Source organism: Muntiacus reevesi, chromosome 3 (assembly GCF_963930625.1).
Source record: "Muntiacus reevesi chromosome 3, mMunRee1.1, whole genome shotgun sequence".
In the NCBI taxonomy this organism is placed as follows: Eukaryota; Metazoa; Chordata; class Mammalia; order Artiodactyla; family Cervidae; genus Muntiacus; species Muntiacus reevesi.
In genome coordinates, this window is record NC_089251.1 from 99,387,737 (window position 1) to 99,409,532 (window position 21,796).

Below are 21,796 nucleotides of genomic sequence, written 5' to 3' on the forward strand. Positions count from 1 at the left end.
TCTGAGTGCTCCCAGAGTGGGCCGCACCCCCACCTGCTCATTGTTGGGGTGACCCCTGGATGCCTGTGGTCAGAGGAGGCCTTGAAGTTCCCTCTCCGCCCTCACTGAACACCAACCACATCCAGGGCCCCAGCCTGGAAGAGCTGAAAGACCCAAGGCCAAGGCTTAGCCAAGTGAAAACACTTTAATGGATTCGAGGTCCTGTCCACTTCCTGTACTCTCTCTTCCTCTTCCCCACTTCCGGAACTCAGGATCTGACACAAAGATGGAGATGAGATGACACCCGGCCACATGCATGGGACTGAAGGAGTAAGGGCCATCGTGCAAAGTCCTCTTGTGGCCACCAGATCTCTCCAGGAAAAGCTGGGTAGCTGTCAAAGAGGCTACTTTCTGGGGTGCCAAGGGTGAGCCCCCCTGCAGCCCACACCCTAGGTCCCTTCCTAGGAAGCCAGTGCTCAGAGAAGGGCAGAGGGGCAGCAGCATAATTCCCAGCCCAAGGTGCAGGCTGAGGCTCAGCCTTTATATGGGCCTCCTACACCCCCAGGGGCCAGAAATCCAGGCCGGGGTCAGTGGAGGGATGGTCCCAGGGCCCTAGGAATGGAGGGCTCAGGGGCCATGAGGCAGAGCCTGCAGCTGGCCCAGGCTCACTCAGTGGCTTTACCTGATCAGTGTGGTTGGGCAGGAGGGGTCTCGGGGTCAGCAGGTAGTGGGATAAGGTAAAGAGGGGACACAGGAGGAAAGGGCTTCCCAAGGGAAGGAAGTGAGGGCCAGGGAGGGCACAGAGCAAAGAGGGCAAGTGGGGGGCCAGAGGAGAGGAGGGAAGTGAGCAAGGAGCTTGGAAGGGGCATGGGACAGCACGGGGTTGGGCAGGGTCTCTGTCCCCCCCCAGGGACTGAGGCGGAGGGGGGTTCCTCTAGGTGGACAACAGGCTCTTCCTGGTGCTGGTATACTACAGGGAGGAGGAGAAGGGAGACACCTGGAGGATTCTGTTGGCTCTGAAGTGCAAAAGAAGCTAAGTGTGTTTTTGAGAATGAATGAATGAAGGGGTCATAAGCAGAAAGTGGGGTGCAAAGGGATTAGCAAGAGGGTGTCTGGTAACACAGGGGACAACCCAGGCCTGGATGCCAGCCTGGGCTCTGGCAACAAAAGTGACAGGAGTCCTCTGGTCCCAGCCAAGTCAGTGCGGAGGCAGGCAGCCCTGTGCATCACCCTGCGGCCATATCTGTGCTGTGGATAGATAAGAACCAAAGCAGGGAGGGCGAGGAGGTGGGAGGGGAAGAGCCGACCTCAGGCCTGTCCATCCCGGCCACATCCCAGAACCTTCCTCCTGGGCCCTGGGGACCCCAGACCCCAACCCTTCCCTTCCCTTCCTTCCCCCACCCGAGGCACCAAGGAATTACGGGCTTGGGAAAACTCACTCACTGGGGTCCTAGAGCTTCAGGGAGGTGACCCGGGGGATGTGGAAGAGCTGCGTCTCCTCGGAGCTGGTGGAGCTGCAGCATTGTCACAGGGGATGAGTGTGTGAGCCCCCAAGCCCAGACCCTCAGCCCCAACATAGGAACAAGTCCAGAGCCCAGAAGAGCAGAGTTCCCCAAGCTAGGAACAGTGGGTGTGTTGCAGCAAGAAGCCTGCGGGGCAGACACATGGAAGAACTTTCTGGCCCCAGAGGCCCTCAGAGCCTATGCCTCTTCGGCTTCCCTGGCCTGGAGGGGTGTGTGTCTCAACAAGTCGGGGTGGGGGCAGCAGGGGGCCGGGAAGGGCTCCTTCCTCAGCCCCCGGCCCCACCCCTAGTCCTAGCAGCCTCCTCACCTGAGGCGTTTCCGAATGGGACGGAAGTACTTGGAGGTCTTGACAGCAAAGACGATGCTAGGGATCAGGAAGAAGGTGCACCACCCCAGGCAGAACCAGAAGGCGTTCTGGGACAGAGGATGTGGGGTCAGCACGCTGTGCTGGGCAGCGGTGCTCTCCAACACGGCTCGACACCCCCAGCCCCCCACTGACTCAAAGAGGGGCGCGGGGATGCGACCTCAGGCCCGAGGGGAAGGACCGGGGTGTAGGCACACGGTGCCCCTCCCTGGTGGCCTCCCCGTCCACGAGCCCTGAGAGCTGGGGCAGGGCGCTCACCCAGGGGTCAGCCACCATGTCACACAGGATCACACGGCCATTGTCCAGGGCTCCAGAGAGGGGCTGGCAGGTGGCAATGCGCTGGGTCACCTGCAGTGTCAACATGAGGCAGCTACATGCCGGCACACCCAGACCCACGGGTGTCCAGAGAGAGGCTGACAGGGACGCGGGACGGGCAATGAGGACCCGCTGATGTCGGCCTGTCGCTCACCTCCTGCACTTCCCACCCCATTCACCAGCCTGCGTCAAGTCCCCGCTGGGTGCCCAGAGATGTCCTCCAAGTCACTCACACTGGAAGACAACACATGTGCACACACAGTGCACTGCACACGTTCACACCCACACACGCATACAGACACACTCAGGGCTAAGCAAGACCCTCAGCCCAGTGTGAGCGGCATACTGCTTGCAGAAGTTGTGGTCAGCAAGGGCCCACGGAAGGAGGTGGACCCTGAGGGCTGCGCCGGCCTCAGACAGGCTGGCGAGGGGACCAGCATGAGGAAGGGCAGGGGGCCGAAGACAGCGTGTCCTAGAGAGCGACGCTGGCCAGTCCCAGCCCGGCCATGCTCGGGCCTCAGAGAAGGGCTGTGGCAGAGGTTGGGGGTGGGCAGAACTCAGCATCCAGACGCCAGGTTTGGGAGTTTGGGCCCAGGGCACCCCCAGGGGCTCTAGGGGGCAGAGGAAGGGAAATAGATGGGAGCTTGCCTGAGGCCAGGAGGGTCTGCACATCCACTCACCTCCTCTCTCACCCAGGCCGTGTACTGGGAGAAGTAGCTCATTTCCCGCATCAGGAAACACTCACTTTCCTGCAAGGAAGAGAGGAGTCCTGGGCTGGTAAGAGTCCCAAGGCCAGCAGCTGTGTCCCCCATGCCTGGCACCATCAGGACAGGCTGAGCTGTCCTTTCTGGGAGCCTCCTGGTGAGGGAGCAGGGCCGGAGAATCCTAGGGTGTAAGGCCCCTGTGCTTTAACCACTCAACTCACCTCCAACTCTGAGGCTGCCCCCTGTCCCTGCCCCACACCCCTCACTCACATTTCTCAGGATATGGGTGGCCCGGGTTGGCAGCTCGCCTTTCAGGTAAGTGACTCTGTCCAGGACACCTATGATCTCTGACTGTGGGAGAGGAGAGAGGATCCATCAGGGAATGGCCACTCATTCACTTGTCCATCCATTAACTCAACAAATGACGCACAACACACTCAACTTGGGATGGGGGTGTTAGGCCCCAAGGACCCAGAGGCCATACATGGTGGTCCCCAGGGGTCTGCCCACCCAGCCTCGTGTTCTCCCACCCCACCCTCCACCTCCACTCGGACAGATCAGAGCAGGCAAGGTTTCGAGTCAGCTGAACCCCCTTGTCCTTCCTCCCGCTACTGCCCACCCGCCCCTCCTCAACCTCCCCAGCCCTCCCTGGCGGCCACCTGGAGATGTGGGGCAGAGGATGCCAGTGCCTGGACACTGAGGTTGAGTTTAGCCTGTGAAAGAGAGATCAGGGCTGGTTAGGGGGAGGAGGGCTAGGAGGGAGGGTTCACAACATCCCCCCTCCTCTTCCACACCCCCTCCCTGCATCTCCTCTCCAGGTCCCCAGCAACCTGAGCATCCAGACATACCACAAGCTTCTGCTGCGGGAGGACCTTCTCCTGATGGAGGTGTTGGAGCCCTCGGGCCTCCTCCTGCAGCTTCTGCCCCAGCGTAGCATTGCCCTGAGGGGAGGCAGATCAGAATGGCACTCTGCCCAGGCCAAGACAGCCTCTGACAACATACCCTTCACCAAACTGCTCAACAAGACACACTGCAGGGCGTGGAAAGCGCTGGCATTAGAGGTTGGGCTCAGAGGCAGGAAGCTCGTGGACCACATCTGGGTTTGGGGGCCTACCTCAACCCAAGTTCCAAGTTCAGCCCTCCCTTGCTCTGCCCACCATTTTCCAGTAGATTTTAAGCTTCTAGAGGCAACTGTAATGACATCTGATCCCACTGTCCTCAGAGCATCTGATCCTGCGGATGCTACAAGCTGTGTGCACCTAGTAATGCCTGCCCAGCTGTGTGATGTCAGACATCGGACAGCATCTGATCTGAGGTGGGGGATAATCTACTTTAGAGATGAAGGCCCAGAGATGTAGAAAGATTTGCCCAAGGCCCCACAGCCAATTGGTGGTAGAGTTTGAGTCAGAACTGACTACAAAACTGACCCTTCACCCCAGTGAGGGGCCCAGGGTCTCAGCCCTCGGTGGTGGACCCTACAAAACTGACCCTTCACCCCAGTGAGGGGCCCAGGGTCTCAGCCCTCAGTGCTGGACCCTACAAAACTGACCCTTCGCCCCAGTGAGGGGCCCAGGGTCTCAGCCCTTGGTGGTGGGGCCCTCAATCCCCTGCCTTGGCCCTCATCCCATCCCCAATTCATAAGAGACATGGGTTCAATCCCTGGGTCGGGAAGATCCCCTGGAGGATGGCATGGCAACCCACTCCAGTACTCTTGCCTGGAAAATTCCACAGACGGAGGAGCCTGGCAGGCTACAGTCCATGGGGTCACCAAGAGTCGGACACGACTGAGCAACTTCACACACACACACACACACCTCCCCAGGTCAGGCACTCTGCCCAGCCCTCTCCCTGGCTTCTGTCTCCAGCCGGCCCAGCAGGGTCGCGGCTCCCTTCTCACTTGGGTCTGCGACAGTCCCTCCAGCTCCTGGGCCAGCTTCTCCATGTCGCTATTCACCACTGGCTTCTGGATCTAGAGATAAGACAGGAGAGGCCAAGAAGGGATGAACCCCGGCTCCCCAACCCTAGAATTCCCATTATTTTCAAAAGTACCCACACCAACTAAGTCTACTGTAACAACACATCAGTCACAATGGGTTTGACCTAAAATTGTTAAATATATGAGACATTTTCCATTAGAAAAGAAAAAAAAAAACGTGAGGCACCCTCTGGTGTAATCCAACAGAGAGGCAACGTCCCACAAGCCTTTGTAACAGCAGTGGGTTCAGGACCATGGACAGAGACACCTGTGGTTGGGTGGGGCTCATTCACTGTCCCCCCCAGCCCTGGGGGGGTGGGGGTGGCACTCTGGGGCACAGGGTCTGGGGACATCCCCAACAGAAGGGGCCCCAGGGAAGTCAAGGGAGAGTGGATGCCCAGATGAGGTGAGATGGTACCCCTCCCCACCTCCTCTGTAGGCCCCTCTGATCTACCAAAGTCTGCCCTGAGGTGCCCGCTGCTGACCTCGACAAGGAAGCCAGGGTAGTGGATGTTCTCGAGCCCACTGCTCTGCAGAGCCTCCAGGTCCCGGCGGGCGGCGGGGCTCAGCAAGTCCAGATTCTGCACGTCCACTTTGAGCTTCTGCAACTCCTGCTGCAGCTTGATGGTGTACTGGGAGGGAGCGGGCAGGCTGGGGCCGTGCTCAGTGGCTGAGCCAGGACCCCAAAGCTGCTATCCTAGGTGAGGAACCCCTCAAGGCCCTCCTTCTATATATCGAGGACACTGCCAGCCCCAGACAGGCTCCTTGCAGGTCTCCGCTCCCCACTCTCCCCATCCCCAACTCTAACTCACCCACCAAGACTCAGCTCTTCTCCAGCACCTGTCTGGCTATGGGACAGCAACACAGACCTTCCGAGGTCACACAGTAGAAACAGCTTCCTTAGCCCATCTTTATTATATCACCTTGTATTAAGGTCTTCATAGCATGCTATTTACTTATTTAACACATAGTATGCTATGTGCTTTGGGCTTCCCTGGTGGCTCAGATAATAAGGAATCTGCCTGCAATGCAGGAGACCCAGGTTTAATCCCTGAATAGGGAAGACCCCCTGGAGAAGGGAATGGCTACCCACTTTAGTATTCTTGCCTGGAGAATTCCATGGACAGAGGAGCCTGGCAAGCTATAGGGTTGCAAAGAGTTGGGCATGGCTGAGCAACGAACACACACATGCTATGTGCTTTATTATATCACCAAGTATGCTATTTACTTATGTGGGTACTTGTTTATTGCCATCAGCCCCATGAGAATGGCATCTTGTCTGCTCAACTCCGTACCAAACCAGCAGTGTCCACAGTAGAGGTTCACATGTGATGGGTTCAGTACAAGTTTCTTGAATGGGTAAAAATAAATGAATGAATGAATGGACACAACATTTCTAAGATTTGTTGTTGTTCAGTTGCTCAGTGGTGTCTGACTCTTTGTGACTCAGTGCTCATGGACTGCAGCACACCAGGCTTCCCTGTCCTTCACTATCTCCTGGAAGTTGCTCAAACCCATGTCCATTGAGTCGATGATGCCATCCAACCATCTCATCCTCTGTCGCCCCCTTCTCTTCTTGCCCTCAATCTTTCCCAGCAGCAGGGCCTTTTGCAATGAGTTGGCTCTTCGCATCAGGTGGCCAAATTATTTCTAAGATAGGGCAGTTTAAAAAGGGATTCGACATTTTCTAACCATTGCTGGGAGAGATTTAAAGGGCATGAAATTCAGCCGCAAGTTTCACAGATGAGAAGCTGAAGCCAGGAGGGGCATCAGAGGATGCAGCTCAGCCTATCTCTCCCCATCCCCCACACTACCTTCCTCAGGGGAGCAAAGGCCCATCCTCTCAGAGGCCAGAACCTTAGAGAAGGTTTTAGGCGTCAGTAACAGACAGGGACATGTGTCTCCAGATGGGCAGAGCCCTCCTGGTGCCCGGGAAGGCACACCTTGTCTTACTTATCTCTGCATCATCAGCTCACTATTACCTCCTTTGAGGACAAGTTCTGCTAAGGTCATATTTGGAATGTCAGATGGCCCCCGAGGACTGCTCAGTCGCTCTGGACCTGCAGCTCTGCTATGACTTGGACCCCTTCCCTGGACCGGGGCTGAGAGCGCCCTCCTTCTGGTCAGCGGCGCGCAGGGCCCTGTCTCAGCACCCAGGCCCCTCACAGAAGCCCTCCCTGGCCAGCTTTCAGCCTGCGGCCTCCCACCAGGACAGAGTCTGCTCAGACGACCTTCCATCTGATTAGAGATGCTGAGGGAAGAGCTGGCCACAGTGTGAGGGAAACTGCCCCAGGTTATACAGTTTAAGACATGGAGTTGGGACTGAAAATCTGGACCACTTGGCTATGCTATGCTGTGGGCTAGGAATGGATGGTGAATTCAAAAGGAGTTGGAAGGGGACTTCCCTGGCAGTCCAGTGACCAAGACTCTGCAGTCCCCATGCAGGGGGCACAGGTGTGATCCCTGGTTGAGGAACTAAGATCCCACATGCCCCCTAGTATTGCCTAAAAATAAATGCATAAAAATAAAGCAACCACAACGAAAACGCCATGAAAAAAAGGGGGGGGGGGCAGAAAATGCAAGTAGATACTTAAATAAATATTTTTTAAAAAGGAGTTGGAAGGATTCTGAAGAGGATGCAGAATCAGGAGTTAGCATCTTAGGAGGAGTGGAGGGAGGGCAGGAGGGGAATTTTTACAGCCTCTGTGCACCCTTGGGAGAATCACATTCACAAAGCATGTCTCCTCTCATGAAGTAGATTTTCCTTCTCTTTGTTCTAGAACTGTCTCTTTCCAGTGTGAATAAGTTTCTCCAGTTTTACACTCCAAGTTTTGGAAATGTCCAATGGCTAGGGAACAGGCTGGTGGGGGGTCAAATCCTGACATCACCTATGGGCTCTGTGAGCTCAGGAGGGGGCTTGTGGGGAGCCCTGCTCTAGTGGGACCCAACGTCATCACCACCGTTTTCACTGTCACACCCCTCCCCACCCTCCCCACTCCCAACTGGAGCATCGCAGCCAATGCCTGTCCTGGGTCGGGACACACACCCAAGTCCTCTGCCTCACTGTCACCACCCTGTCGGCATTCAGTCTTCCTGGGAGAATAGCTCTCTGAGCTGATCACAGCCTCCAGGCACTCATGCACCCACCCACACACTCTGGAGCCCACGCCTTCCCTGGGCTCTAGCCCTGGGCCATGCCCTGAGCTTGCACCTGGCTCTTCTGCCCCAGAGGCACCTCCATCGCTCTTGCAGACTTCTCAGGTTGAAGGAGAAGTTTCCTCCATAAAGGCAGGACCAAAAGAGAGGGGACCTGTGGGAGAGGGGGTCCCACTGTGTTCCAGAAGGTTGTCTCACCTGGCTGATATCCAGGTGCTTCTCCAGGTCATAGGAGTCATTGAGCTGCAGGACAGTCCAGAGTGCGGCCCCTTGCTTGCACTGCCTGGGGATGGACATGGGAGGTGAGAGGAGGGAGGGCAGGTGAGTCATCCTAACGGGACACCCACCTTGGTGCCTCCTCACACCCCACCCCCAGCCCAGGCTGCCCACTCACTCATAGGCTAGGAGGATGCTGAGGTTTCTCTTCAGGCCAAGAAGTTGGGACAAGTTCATGGACGGTGGCAAGTTCCCTGGAGTGTCTACAAACTGGGGATGGGGCAGGAGGGAATGGGCTTGGAGCAGGGAGTAGGGAACAGGGCCGCCCCAGCTTCCCAGGGCCTGGTCCCCTGCCGCCCTGGCACAGCAGAGACCACACCCCTATGAGTTCAGCCCACACCTGCCTCTATCTCCAGTCACTCTTGGGCCCTAAATCCTGGCAGGGACTCCCTCCAGGAATCTCTAGGTGGGTGGCCAGCCTGCTCTTCGGCAGAGGATCTGGGCCAGCATCTCAGCTCACTTGCTCAGTGCAATGGGGAACCAGGATCCCCAGTTCCCAGACTTAGTGCTAGGAAACAGAGGGGCTCATGCCTGGGTGCCATCCCTCGCGGCCCCTGCCTGGGGCCTGGGCAGCCGCCCTGGGACTCCCCGGCTCTTTGCTCTTACTCCTTATTTACTGGTGAATTTCCGCCTCTCTTCTTAGCCGTCTCCATCATTCTTCCTGTCCCTTTCGCCCTCTGGCCCCCTCTGGCTCCAAACTTCCTTCTGAACCTCCAGCTCTACCCACGTCTCTCTCCATGTCCCTCTGGGCCCGAGGGCTAGGTAAGCCCACCTCGTACAGCTCTCCGCTCTCCCAGCTCTGGCACACCAGCGTCTGCACGTTGCCGCCCACCAAGAAGGTGGAGAAGACGAGGAGGATGAGGGGCACAGCCAAGAGGAAGCTGAAGCCCACGCCCCTGAGGAAGGTGGGGGACACGGTTGAGATGGGCGGAGCGGGGAGGATGCCCTGGATGGTGCTCTCCATCCCCATTCTGCCTCCCGGGGCCACCTTGGTCAGTGAGCCGGCCCCAGGGCAGAGCCCTCTGGGCAGAGGACCTCACAGGACGCGGCCTCCGGGGCAGCAGGAAGGACTCAGAACTGGTGACTGCCCCACCTCATCCCACCCCATCCCCACTCCATGCCCTGGCTGGCAGCCTAGAGGAGAAGGCAGCTGTTTTGCTCAAAGAGCCAGGGCTTCAGGATGAGGGGGACACATGTATACCTACGGCTGATTCATGTTGATGTATGGCAAAACCCATCATGATACTGTAATTATCCTCCAATTAAAATAAATTAGTTAATTTTTTAGAAAAAGAGCCAGGGCTTCTGGTCTCTGGGCCGAGGGCACTTGCAGGTGGCCAGTTCCTGGCTCAGCCTCAACATGGCTACCTGGCATGGCCAGCCAGGACTCACCCACAGCTCACCAGCAGAGGCAGCCACCTATAGCATCTAAGTAGGACCCCTACACCATCCAGAGCTTCTTTATGAGGTAGGGACGGCTCCACGCCAGGGTTTGAAGCTTGGGGAGTGAAACGCGGGCTGGAATTTACCTCACCCCTTGGGCCAGGCCCCTTTATGCAGTGCCCAGCCTGCAAAACTGAATGTGGCAGCCCTGGCCTTAGAGATGATCTAGTTCAGGGATGGCAAACAGATTCTACCTCTGGTGCCACCTGCTAATGGCTGGACACTGGGTAAAGAAGGATTATGAGGCTCAGAGAGAAAAGTGCCCATTGATTATTATAGTTAGTAAAGTTGCCCTTTCCTTCCCCAGGGGATCCTCCCAACCCAGGGATAGGGCCCTCATCTCCTGCATTGGCAGGCAGACTCTTTACTGCTGCATCACCATTATTCATCTGGACTCAGACAGAAAGGCACCCATCAATTACTGTAGTTGCCACCACTGGGGAAGGGGAAGTGCTTCTTCTTTGCCATTCCTGCTGTAGGTCAAACCTTTTATACAAAGGACACTGAGGCCCAGTTGGGTTATAATTCACCCAGGGCCATGCAGCAAGCTGGTCCAGAACCAGACCAGAGCTCAGTCTCTTGATCCCCGGGACCAGCTCCTGTAGTCACACTAGGAGCATGAGAAGAATGTGCCAGCCCGGTGGGCAGAGACGCTTCCCCTCTCCCCCAGCCTTTCTTACACCATGAGGAAGCAGGCTCCGGCTTCACCCTTGGCTTCCGAGTGGCTGGGGTCCTCTCTGGCAGATAGCCCCCAGATGCCCAGATTGAGGCCCAGCAGGTTACAGACCACCACGAGCAGGATCACCGAGCACAGCACACAACCTGCAATCCACCTGCCGAGGAGGAGGTGGGCGTCAGGGAAACAGGACGGGGCTGACCGAGGGCCTACTGGCTGGGGGAGGCGCCTAACCCCGGGGCTGGAGCTTTACAAGTGACTGCCTACAGGGTCCTCAGGCTCAGACCCCCAGGGCGCACAGCGAGGTCGGGGGCGTGGGGGCCCAATGAGTAAGGGGTCTTGGCTTAAATGGAGGCAGGGACTTAGTACAAGGAGTGCTGACTAGGGCTGGAAGCTGGGCTCAGGGTGGCTGAGAGCCTGAACCATCCACCCCCACCGCCTCGCAGGTTTCCAGACACCTGTATCTCTCATATCTCTGCACTTCCTCCAGGAAGGGGCGGCTGCTCTCTTCGACCTCTTCCAGGGCCTGGCTCCAGCGAGAAGCTGCCTCCCAGACTGGGAACGCTTCTCGCATTGTGTTTAGCCCTCTGGGTTGCTCAGCTACCACCTTCTTCAGCTCTGCCCAAAGCAGCAGGGGCTTAAGGGATGGGAAAGATCCCCCAGGGGCCCAGGAAGGAGACAGACAGACAGGAGGAACATCCGGGATGCATATGCATGATCCAGAGGGCAGCCTCCAGCCTCCCCCACCCCACTGTCCTGCTCCTTTCTCAACAAGCTTCTTTGGTAGGGGTGGGGTGGCGGGCATTCTGGACAGCCTGCCTGACCCCCGGGCAGGCCCTCACCTCTGACCATGTCGGCCGTCTGCAAGGCAGCCAGGATTGGGAGGGCGTTGAAGGTGGTGTTCTCCTGCCAAAACCAAACGAGGCTGTGCCTCCTGCTTTCAACCCGGGGGGCCCAGCCCGGGGGACTCTTGTTTCACCAGGTCCGGAGGGAAAGCATCCCTCCATGGTGCTTTCAGGGAAATAGGCTTCCTTTTGCTCTCTTGGTCCTTCTCCCCTCCCTTGGCCCAGGCTGACTCAACTCCCCCAAACATGGCTCCTTTCTGTCTCCACCCGCCTGTCCGGTCTGTTGCAGTAGACTCCCAGACAGTCTCATCTCTCCCAGCCATTCTGCACAGGACCCTGTTTCCCTCAAGTCCAGCTCTGGGCTATTCTTCCAGCCTCCAGTTCCACTTCCTTCCTCCTGGAATAGTTTGCTCTAGTCACCCAGCACAACTGACTCACCAGTTCCCCAACCCTGGCATTTTCCAGGCCCTGGGTCACAGGTGCTGACTCACCCTGCACCCTCCCCCCACAGCCAGTCTCCACCCAGGAGAACCTGCCTGTTTTCTGGGGCTCAGGGTGTGAGCTCGCTCCCTAGCCATCCCCAGCCCACACCTCATGAGGATCCTAGCCCTTCCTTCTGAACTCCAGGCCTACCTCCCCCACCAGACTGTGCATGCAAAGACCAGCATCATGAGCCTCCAATCCAGAGTGCCATGTGGGAGGTGAGGCCCTAATTGGACCCAAGCCTGAGGTTCAACTGGGCTCCCACTGCAAAAGAGAAGAACTGAGGTTCCTCACTTTTGAGTTCCCAGGCAGGCGGGAGAGAAGGCAGGTAGACCAGGGCAGGCACTCACCTCCCAGACCATGCTGTAGAAGTTGGCCTCTGGGACATCTTTCAGCCGATGCAGGACGTGGCCCACGGAGGGCACCTGAAACGGTTTTTGAGAGGGGGTTGTTATGACAGAGTCCATGAAGAAGCCTGGGAGGGGTCCCTGGGGGGAAGGATGGGGGCAGAGGCGTCTCAATACTGTGTCCTCACGTACACGATGGGGACCACCACAGCCCCGGGTGATAGTGAGAACTCAAGAAGCTAAGTCAGGACTTCCCTGATGGTCCAGTGGTTAGGAATCCACCGCCAATGCAGGGGACATGGGTTCGACCCCTGATCTGGGAAGATCCCACATGCTGTGGCCCACTAAGTTCATGCATGCTCCATAACAGGAGAAGCCACTGCAGCGAGAAACCTGTGCACCACAGCCGGAGAGCAGCCCTCTCGCCACAACTAGAGAAGAGCCAGAGCAGAAACGAAGACCCAGCACAGCCAAGAATAATAAAATAATCAAACAAAGAAGAAGTCAAGTCATGTGAGGTTTACGGCACAAGCCTGGTACAGGGTGACAGCCACTAACCCCAGATGTGTGGGGAGAGGAGGGACAGCTGGGGAAAGGGATTGGGTGTTCGCTTCAGAGGACACCCGGAACACAGGTTGCCCAGGGATGTCTGCAGCCGCGGGCAGAGCAGCCCCCTTCGCCCCAAGAGGACTCAGTCCCGGGCCAGCACCTGGCTGAAGTCTGCTCCCAGCTCCAGGGTATGGCTTTTGTTCAGGGCCCCCGCGCAGCCCTGGCAGTGGGGCCCCTGCAGGAGCGCCAGGAGGCGCAGTCGGTGCCCGTGGAGAGCCGGCGCCAGGGTGTCCTGCCCCTCCTGCAGCTCCACAGAGGTGGCGTTCAGGCCTCGGAGGTGGTCCACGGAGACCTGCAGGGCTGAGAGACCCACGTCCAGACTGAGGGGCCTCTGCTGCTACCAGCATCCTCAGAGGCCTTGGGGGGAGTCAGAGCAACCCAAGGGGCCTGGTGGTCCTCGGTCTCTGTAGTTGTGACGGAAGCGGCCCCAGGGCACAGGAAGCCAGGTGTGGACAGAGAGTCCAGAAAGGCAGGGGTGGGCCCCACTGAGGTGGCAGGAGAAATGTGGGGCCGGGCCCCAGAGACACTCACCCTGGCCCAGGCTGAGCACTGAGGCCAGCGCCTCATACACGGTGCTCTTGAGTTGGGAGTGCATCGCCTTCCCGATGCTGCTGCCGACACCTGGAGAGCACAGGGCAGTCTGCGGGGCGCCCCCGGGCCCCCCCTCTCCCCTCCCTCCCCCCACCTCCCCTTGGCCTCTCGCGGTGCTCCGCAGTGAAGTGAGTGCCACGCCGCCCGCTGGGCCCGATCCCCACCTCCTCAAGGGCGTGGATGAGGGGATGAGAGGCCCCCACGGCAGAACCCAACCCAAACCCTCACCATTCAGTTCCTCCAAGACTTGCTCCTGAGGAAGGGAAAACTGCTCTGCCACAGCCTGCAGCTCCTAGGCAAACATAGGGCCGGAGGCTGCTCTTCCCCATCACGGAACAGCCCGGCTCCCATGCCTTCCCCGGCCCCCGTCCTGCCCACCATCCCCTCACCTGGGCGTCCATCCTGAGAATAGCAGGGGTGTGGTTATGAACGCGACTCCCCAGCAGGGGGCAGTCAGGTGCACACTGGAAGAGGCACCCTTTCTAATGTGCGGGCTAAGCAGGAATTTGCAGGCCCCACCGAGCTCGGTCCCGTCCACCGGGGGCGTGTGGGGGTGAGGGACTACTCGGTGCTCACCTGGGGGACCTCGGAAACCAGGCCCCGGAGGCTGAGCAGAGCCTCCGGCACAGCCGCAGCACTGGGGCCCATCTGCTCGTGCATGTGCTGGTTGGTGACAAAGGCAGTGACCACACCGATCCTGCGGGGGTGGAGGAGAGGGAGGGGGGCTGCTGGCTGGATGCCTAGGCGCCTCGGGCCTCGGCCCACGCCTCCCGCCTGACCTGGGCGCCCCTCACAGCAGCACGAGGGTGGTCAGCAGCAGGAAGGTCATGAGGACACCTCGCTCACAGGCCATCGTCTTGTGCTCCATCTTCACTTGACCCCCGCAGCGCCGGCGGCAGCGCAAACAGCAGAAGCAGAGCCCGGCGGTGGGCATCGCCAGCAGGTAGAGGCCGGCGATCAGGGCGCACACCACGTAGCCCGCCTGGTACCGCAACACCTGGGCCGGCGGCAGGCATGAGGGGTGGTGCCGACCCTCCCTCCCAGCCCTCTGCCGCCTGACATCAGAGGGGGGGTGGGCAGGGGCACCTTGCCCACATCTGCTATCTCCTTGTGAGGGGCACCGTGTCCTTATTGTTATTTGCTGTTGTTCAGTCGCTAAGTCATGTCTGACTCTCTGTGACCCCATGGACGGTAGCCTGCCAGGCTTCTCTGTCCATGTGATTTACCAGGGAAGAATACTGGTGTGGCTTGCCATTTCCTTCTCCAGGGGATCTTCCCGAGCCAAGAATCAAACCTGCGTCTCCTGCATTGGCAGGCAGGTTCTTTACCACTGAGGCACCTGGGGAAGCCCCATATTGTTATTTACCATCTTACAAATAAGGGAAGCAAGTTCAGGGAGTGGGGGCTCCCTGTCCCAGGTGGCGCTAGTGGTAAAGAACTCACCTTCCAATGCAGGAGTCATAAGAGACGCTGGTTCGATCCCTGGGTCGGGAAGATCCCCTGGAGGAGGGCGTGGCAACCCCCTGGAGAATGCCGTGGACGGAAGAGCCTGGTAGACTACAGTCCATAGGGTCGCGGAGTTGGACATAACTGAAGCAACTCAGCGCGCAGGCACGCCAACCCCACAGCCACTTAAGGGCAGAGCTGTGGTTTGCAATCAGGTCCGCGGACCGCTCACAGAAGCGAGGAAGTGGTGCCTGAAGCCCACCCCGGGGGTCACCAGCCAGGTGGGCTCAGCTGAGAAGGGCTGTCTCCTCCTGCCCCAGATGCTCACACCTGAATGCCCTCCCGCAAGCCGCCTCCACGCTCACCTCATCCACCTTCACAGAGGCCGGCTCATTCAGCAGGGTCTTTATGAGCTCTGGGGAAAGAGTCAGGCTGAGTCGGGGCAGCCGGCTGCCTGTGTCCACCCCCACCGCCAGGCTAACGCTCTCCGGAGGGGGTCCTCCCATCGCCCGGCACCCTCGGGGAAGGCGGTGCCACCACAGACCAGTGCCCACCTACCCTGGCCTCCGCACGGCTGCAGGAGGGCATGTCTGAGGGCAGGCCTGGCCCACCCCACCCTCTGGGCCCCCAGGTAGGAGAGCGGGAGGAAAGCTGGTTAAGAGCAGAGAAGGGACCTGGTCTAGCAGCCCTCCCCGCTGAGTTAGGGACAGGCTGTGGGTTGGGGAGGGGTCCGGCCGGCCCTCCTGGTCCTTGCAAGCTCCCCACGACCCCAGTCCCAGAGAAGACCTCAGCCGGCTCTTTGAGAACTTTGAATGTATCTTCCTCTACTTTAGGGCCGAGAAAAGGCGGCTCAGAGAGGAACAGGGGCTCGCCCCAGCTCACTCAGGAAGGTGATGCTCTGGGAGCTTCTGGGGAGCGCCCCTGCCCTCCACGTAGCCGCGGGGTGGGCGCGCCCCGCGGTGTACAGGCGATTAAGGTGAGGCTGGGGACCCCAACGCGTCCAGGCTCGTCGGGGCAGGGGCGCACTCACCCGCGGGGAAGGGGTTGAGCTGCACCACGGATAGGAAGCTGCGCACCGTGCCGTACAGGGAGTCCAGGGGGCCCGGGGCGCGGGCGCGAGGGGCCAGCCAGCGGGCCCTGGCCGCCGGGGCGAAAGCCAGGCGCTCCGCCGGGCCGAGCGCCCTGCAGCCCGCCGCGCCCGCCCCCGGGAGGGTCAGGACCACCCCCAGGCCCAGGCCCAGGAGGGCCGCCAGGAGGTCGGGCGCGCGCACCATGGGGTCGGCCGGTAGGCTGCGGGTGGGCGGACGGGGTTCAGGGGGCCGAGAGTGCCAGCGGCGCGCGGGGCAGGCCGCGCATCCTTCGCCCTTCTCCGTCCCGCCGCTCTCCGCTCTCCAAACCTGCCCGACAGGTTTGGGCTACCTGGGCACCCGCCCGAGCGCGGCCGGGCCAGGGGTGGAGGCCTGGGCTGGGGGTGGGGTGGGGTGGGGTGGGGTGGGGGCAGGGCCTGCTCCGGACCCGCCCCCAGCCGCCTCGGGTGGGAGCCTGGGTGCCCTCTGCCCTCGCCACACGCTCTCGGGAGGACTTAGCCTCCGAGCTGAGTGGGGGCGCGCACGTCAGTACCTCTGGATTATGGAGGATGGCCCAATTTCAACGATTATATTCAGTGCCCAGACTCAGAAGCCAAATTTGGAGCCTGGGAAAACAGCCATCAGGTGAAGGACTGCAAGGGGCGGCAAGCCAGCCACCCGGGCCCAGGAGCCAGGTTCCTCTCTCAGCTCCCCCTCGGGCCTGTTCTGTTGGCTCCAGCCATGCCTGCGCCCAGGCCAGGTCAGTCCGGAGCATAGAGGCCACCAGGCTTTGTCCAGGGAGGCTCTCTGATGAGTCACTCAGATGGGTACAATCCCTTGGGAGGGTGAATCCTGGCAAAGGTGTGCCCTTTAGCCCAGCAATGCCCCATCCAGTCATCGCCTGAAAGAACTGTCAAGAATATGCCCAGAAATGTGTCTGCACAAGCTTCTGCTTTGTCAGTGGCTGTGAGCCCAGGACACAGAGGGTGCCCACAGCTGAGCAGGTTGGAGGAAATATTTGCTAAATGGATGGATGTTCCTGGCAGCATTATTCACAAGCCCGGAAACAGCCCTGATGGCACCATCATTGGGTGGTGGAGAAACTGGCAAAATGAGCATCTCACACAGTGGGCTGTCAATAAAGAAAATGATGTGGAAATGGCTCTTTTGAAAGATACTCAGTGTCTTAACAAGTGTGAGTAGCTGTTGACAAATAGCTGGGTACCTGGAGTGAAGGCATAAAACCATGATCATCTCCAAGTGGAACCTTGGGCAATTTCTAATTCTCTTCTGCTCACCTGCACTTACTAATGTGTGTGCAACAAACATGCATTACTCATGTTCAAAGAAGTATGAGAAGTTTGTGAGTGGCCATGGCAGCCACCATGGAGCCCTGGAAAGAAAGGATGTACCTGTCCGTGGGACTCCCCAGCTCAGGCTTGGTTTGTGGTGTGTGTGAGGGGAATAGGGGTTCGGGCTGCTCACAGGGGTCTGTGGTGGAGAAGTGACTCAAATTTTATTTTTTTTCTTTTAAAAAATATTTATTTACTTGGCCATGCCAGGTCTTAGTTGCAGCGTTCGGGATCTTCCATCTTTGCTGCAGCATGTGGGATCTAGTTCCTGATTGAGCTCACAGTCTTAGCCACTGGACCACCAGGCAAGTCCCCTGAAGTGCCTTAAGCTTACGCCATGGCTGGGCCTTCAGCAGAGCCCCAACTAGATCCATTGCTATCCCTGCAGAGCTGGGGGCTAAGAGGGTGCAGTTGTGGAAAGAATAGTCTAGTTAAATACAGGGTGCAGACAGGAAATGGAACCTCATCAAAGGGTGACTCAGAGATGAGGATCAGGGCTACTCAGGGAATGGACTGGGGTGCCCTAGCTCCTTGGGTCTGGAAGAAGGGGTGTCCAGGGCCAGCACTGACCCCTGGAGCCCAATTGCAGCTGCGGAGGGAGGCTCCTGACTGCTCCGCCCTGTAACTGTGTCGAAAAGCTAAATGCAGGCTGTGCTCACCCTTCCCATCTGACTCACCTGAGCCTCACACCTGAGCTGGGGACACCAAGGCTGCCATCAGGAAGGGCTGGTCCCCCCAGAGCCTGCCTGCCCACCCTTACTCTCCTCCTCCAATGTGAGCTGCTAGAAGGAGCGACTTCCCTGGCCATCACTTTCTGACTTAAGTCCTGCCGCCAGTAGGATGGAAATAGCCCCTTCCCGGCTTGGTATAACCCACCTGTGCAATTTTGGTAACTGCCATTTAGGCTTTTCTGCGTGCTTTGACTTGGGTGCACCAGCAGCAGGAAAGCTGAGGTCCCAACCACCTGGGGAGGAGTAGAAAGCCTTGGGGCTTTGGGAAATTAGCAGCCCAGACCCCCATGTCCTGGCTCCCCACCCACCCCTCTCCTAACAATTATTAAGTTTCCTGTGTCTCTAACAAAAACACTGCACTTTGAAGATAAGAGTCTTCCCAGTCGGGTCTTCCTTCTTGGTCTAGTGGCTAAGACTCCGTGTTCCCAGTGCAGGGGGCCCAGGGTTTGATCCCTGATTGGGGAACTAGATCCTGCAGGCCTCACCTAAGACCCATTGCAGCCAAATAAATTAAAAAAAAAAAAAAGTTTCCCCAAGAAAAAGCAAAACACACCAAGCCTCCTTTTTAGGGTAGGGAGAGGAGGGTTGATTAAGATACTGAATTTGCCTATTTGATAGGTGAACCAAGTGAGGCTCGGAAGCAGGAGGGACCGTGCCAAGGCAGTGGTCACGCCACGAGTCTCCCTCCTGAGCCAGGTCCTGGTGAAGCAATCTAAACAATCTGTCCTCAGACGGGCTGGTGGCCCGAGTCTCCTCCCCTCCCCCAGGCCCACCAGGGAGAGCAGGTGAGGCTCAGGGGGTCAGCCCTGGGTGCTGGGCAGAGGAGAAGAGGAAATTGCTGCTATAATTGAATTCCTAGGAGGAGCAGACCAAGCAGGCTGTGCCTCTGGGCCGCAGGGTTACCCCTGCAGCAGCCTCTAAGGCTGTGGAGCTGGCAGGCGGGGGCTGCAGGGCTTCTAGAATCAGGAAGTGGGTCCAAAGGAGGTTCTGTCCTGCTGCCTCTTGTAGTCACACCTTTCTGGGCACATCTGCATGCCCCTTCCTCCTGCTATCCCTGGGACCCGCTCCCATCCATGGAGATTCCTTCGTTGATCTGGGATCGACTGACCCTCATTACCTTGGGAATATTTCCGGAGCCACTTCCCTATACTTGACCTCACGCATCATCAGAAATTGATCATACCCTAATCTCACAGGCCTTGAGGTTGGGGAGGGGAATGTGGAGGTGGAGACCTGAGCAGGTGGTAAGGGGGAACTTTGCCATGATTCACAAAGCAGCTGGACCCAAGGACACCAGGGGGCCCTCTCGCTGCCTCATGCCGCCTGCCCTGGAGACAGAGAGGGAGAGAAATGCCCAGTGAGGAAGCAGCAGACAGAGCGGGTTCTCCCTCCTTCCCGCCTCTGGGGTCTGTCTGCTGCCCTGGGCAGCTGCTGTCTGCGCTCGGTCGTGTCCCCCTCTCTGCAACCCTGTGGTTGCCCGCCGGGCTCCTCCATCCATGGGGTTTCCCAGGCGCAAACACTGGAGTGGGCTGCCATTTCCTCCTCCAGGGGATCTTCCTGACCCAGGGATCGAACCCGCGTCTCCACGGCAGGCAGGTTCTTTACCGCTGAGTCGAATCGGTTGTAAATCATCCCCGGGGGCAGATCAGCGAGGTCAGGGCACAGCACTGCCTCAGTCAACCCTCTTTTGATGGCAAGAATCAGAGATCCACTTAGAGATTTTAAAAGTGAGCATTTATTATAGGGACACAGGGCATTTGAGGAGCCCACGCACGGGAAGTGGAGCTGGGCCTCAGGAGGGCTGGGGGCCGAAACAGGAAGCCATTGAGTGCTCCTGCTCTCTCAGATGGTCTCTGGTCAGGGACCTCCCCCACTGCACGCTGGTCAGGGATCAGACCCACAGGGCAGAGAAGGCTGTCCTGCCAGCCCAAGGCTACCTGTTCTCCCAGATCTGCTGGTGCCAGAGACCAAAGAACCACAAGCCACATCCTGAACTCAAGCAGCGAGACAAGTGACGGTGCCAACCTGAAACAGCCTCACCCAGGCCACCGTGGTCCAGCCCAAAGAGAGACCCCCTAGAGGTGCCATTTCTTCCCGTTGGGTGCTCATGACAGCAGCACGGAGCAGACCCCCAGGACCACTGTCTGCACCCTGAGTCTCCCCTTGGACATGTTCCATCCAGGTGCCCAGCAGTTCAACGACAAAAATCTTAAAGAACTAGATCTTATATTGTATTCAGGAAGCAGTGGCTCCACCCTCTGTCCCCACCATACAGCTCTGCAAGGACACAGGCTTAGGAATGGAGGGCTGGAAGAGGGGGGTTAGGCCCAAAAGATAAGCCCACCCAACCATGACCAGGAGATGAGTGATGTCATGGAGAGTGGGGAACAAACAATACCTAAAGTTTACAGGGAGTCTTTCCTGGTGGTCCAGTGGTTAAGGCTCCACGCTCCCAATGCAGGGGGCCCAGTTTCGATCCCTGGTCAGGGAACTAGAGCCCATGTGCTACAGCTAAGAGCTCACAACTACAGATCCGGCATGCACCTAACACCCAGTGCAGCCAAATTAATGTTTTTTTAAAAGATTTTTTAAAAAAAAACCCAATAAAGTCTACAGGGAAGCTTCATGTGGCATGTTGCCTGCTTAGAATCAGAATCTGTCTCCTGCTTGATGCTGACTACATGAAACTGGGGAGGAAAGCTGTGTGGTCCTGATGACAGGCGGAAGATTCAAAAGAATCTCCATCCACTGCACTGGGGTGGCGGGGGTTGGGCGGCGTTCAACTGTTGAGCATGAAATGGTGTGGGAGAACTGAAATAGCCATTTCACAGATTCCTAGATTCATAACTGTTTGTGGGAACAAAAAAGACCATGATGGACCAGCTGACCGCAAAGGAGCATGAGTCCAAAATGAGGTTAGACAGCTAAGATGCCCTCTCAGGGCTCCCTCCCAGCAGCATTTCCCCGTTTCCATGCAGCTCCTACATCCCCAGGCTGATGATGGAGCTGAACGAGTTGGGGCCCCCCAGGCCCTGGGTGAGGACACAGGAAACCCCTGACACCTGAGAGGTCACAGGCACTCCTGCACTCCCACGGACAGCCCCGTGGAGGTGAGTCTGCAGCAACCACCCTCAGGAGGCAGGCTGCTGTCTGCAGGAAGTGGCAAGTTGCTCTTCTGAGCTCTTTGCTCATCTTAGAAGAAAGGAAGGTCTTTCTTCTCTGGGTGATTTACAGGTAGAACTGCCCTCACTCTCATTTCATTGTTGTTCAGTTGCCAAGTCGTGTCCGACTCTGCGACGCATGGACTGCAGCAGGCCAGGCTTCCCTGTCCCTCACTATCTCCCAGAGTTTGCCCAAGTTCATGTCCACTGAATCAGTGATGCCATCCAACCATCTCATCCTCTGTCACCCCCTTCTCCTCCTGCCCTCAGTCTTTCCCAGCATTAGGGTTTTTTTTCCAATGAGTTGTCTCTTTGCATCAGGTGGCCAAAGTTTTGAGGACCATTTCATTAGAGAAGTTCAAATCCAAAGTGAGGGCTCGCCAAGGTATGCACTGATGCTGATTAACACAAGTACCACAAAACAAAGTGTGGACATATTCACCTAGGAGTGTGAATTACATAGCAGTTCCCAGGTGGTGCTAGCGGTAAATAATGCTCCTGCCAATGAAGAAGGCATAAGAGACACGGGTTTGATTCCTGGGTAGGGAAGATCCCCTGGAGGAGGCCATAGCAACCCACTCCAGTATCCTTGTCTGGAGAATCCCATGGACAGAGGAGCCTGGCGGGCTACAGTCTATGGGGTCCCAAAAAGTCGGACACGACTGAAGCGACTTAGCACACGCTGTGCTCCTAAAACACCAGGAAGTCACTTAAAACTGTGGGGTTTCTGAGTCATGTGTCCTCACCTGAAGT

The 21,796-nt window shown here is 58.0% G+C and overlaps 1 protein-coding gene across 2 annotated transcripts; it reads right to left on the minus strand.

Annotated features, from left to right (window-relative positions):
- Positions 1-248: 248 nt before the first annotated feature.
- PROM2 (prominin 2) lies at positions 249-16,091 on the minus strand. 2 transcript variants are annotated; one of them, XM_065927464.1, is made up of 24 exons: positions 15,763-16,091; positions 15,098-15,147; positions 14,081-14,283; positions 13,863-13,983; positions 13,515-13,578; positions 13,227-13,316; positions 12,796-12,995; positions 12,090-12,164; positions 11,254-11,317; positions 10,870-11,029; positions 10,416-10,568; positions 9,065-9,188; positions 8,411-8,502; positions 8,215-8,299; positions 5,346-5,492; positions 4,783-4,854; positions 3,734-3,826; positions 3,545-3,598; positions 3,156-3,236; positions 2,862-2,930; positions 2,125-2,214; positions 1,810-1,916; positions 1,423-1,493; positions 249-1,227 (listed from the first exon to the last, which is right to left on the minus strand). In XM_065927464.1, exons 1-23 carry the CDS (start codon positions 16,004-16,006, stop codon positions 1,430-1,432), a joined length of 2,502 nt encoding a protein of 833 aa, XP_065783536.1. In that variant the 5' UTR covers positions 16,007-16,091; the 3' UTR covers positions 249-1,227; positions 1,423-1,429. The 2 variants fall into 2 exon arrangements, with proteins under 2 accessions (XP_065783536.1, XP_065783535.1); XM_065927463.1 differs by having other exon boundaries at positions 1,419-1,493.
- Between the last annotated feature and the right edge of the window lie 5,705 nt (positions 16,092-21,796).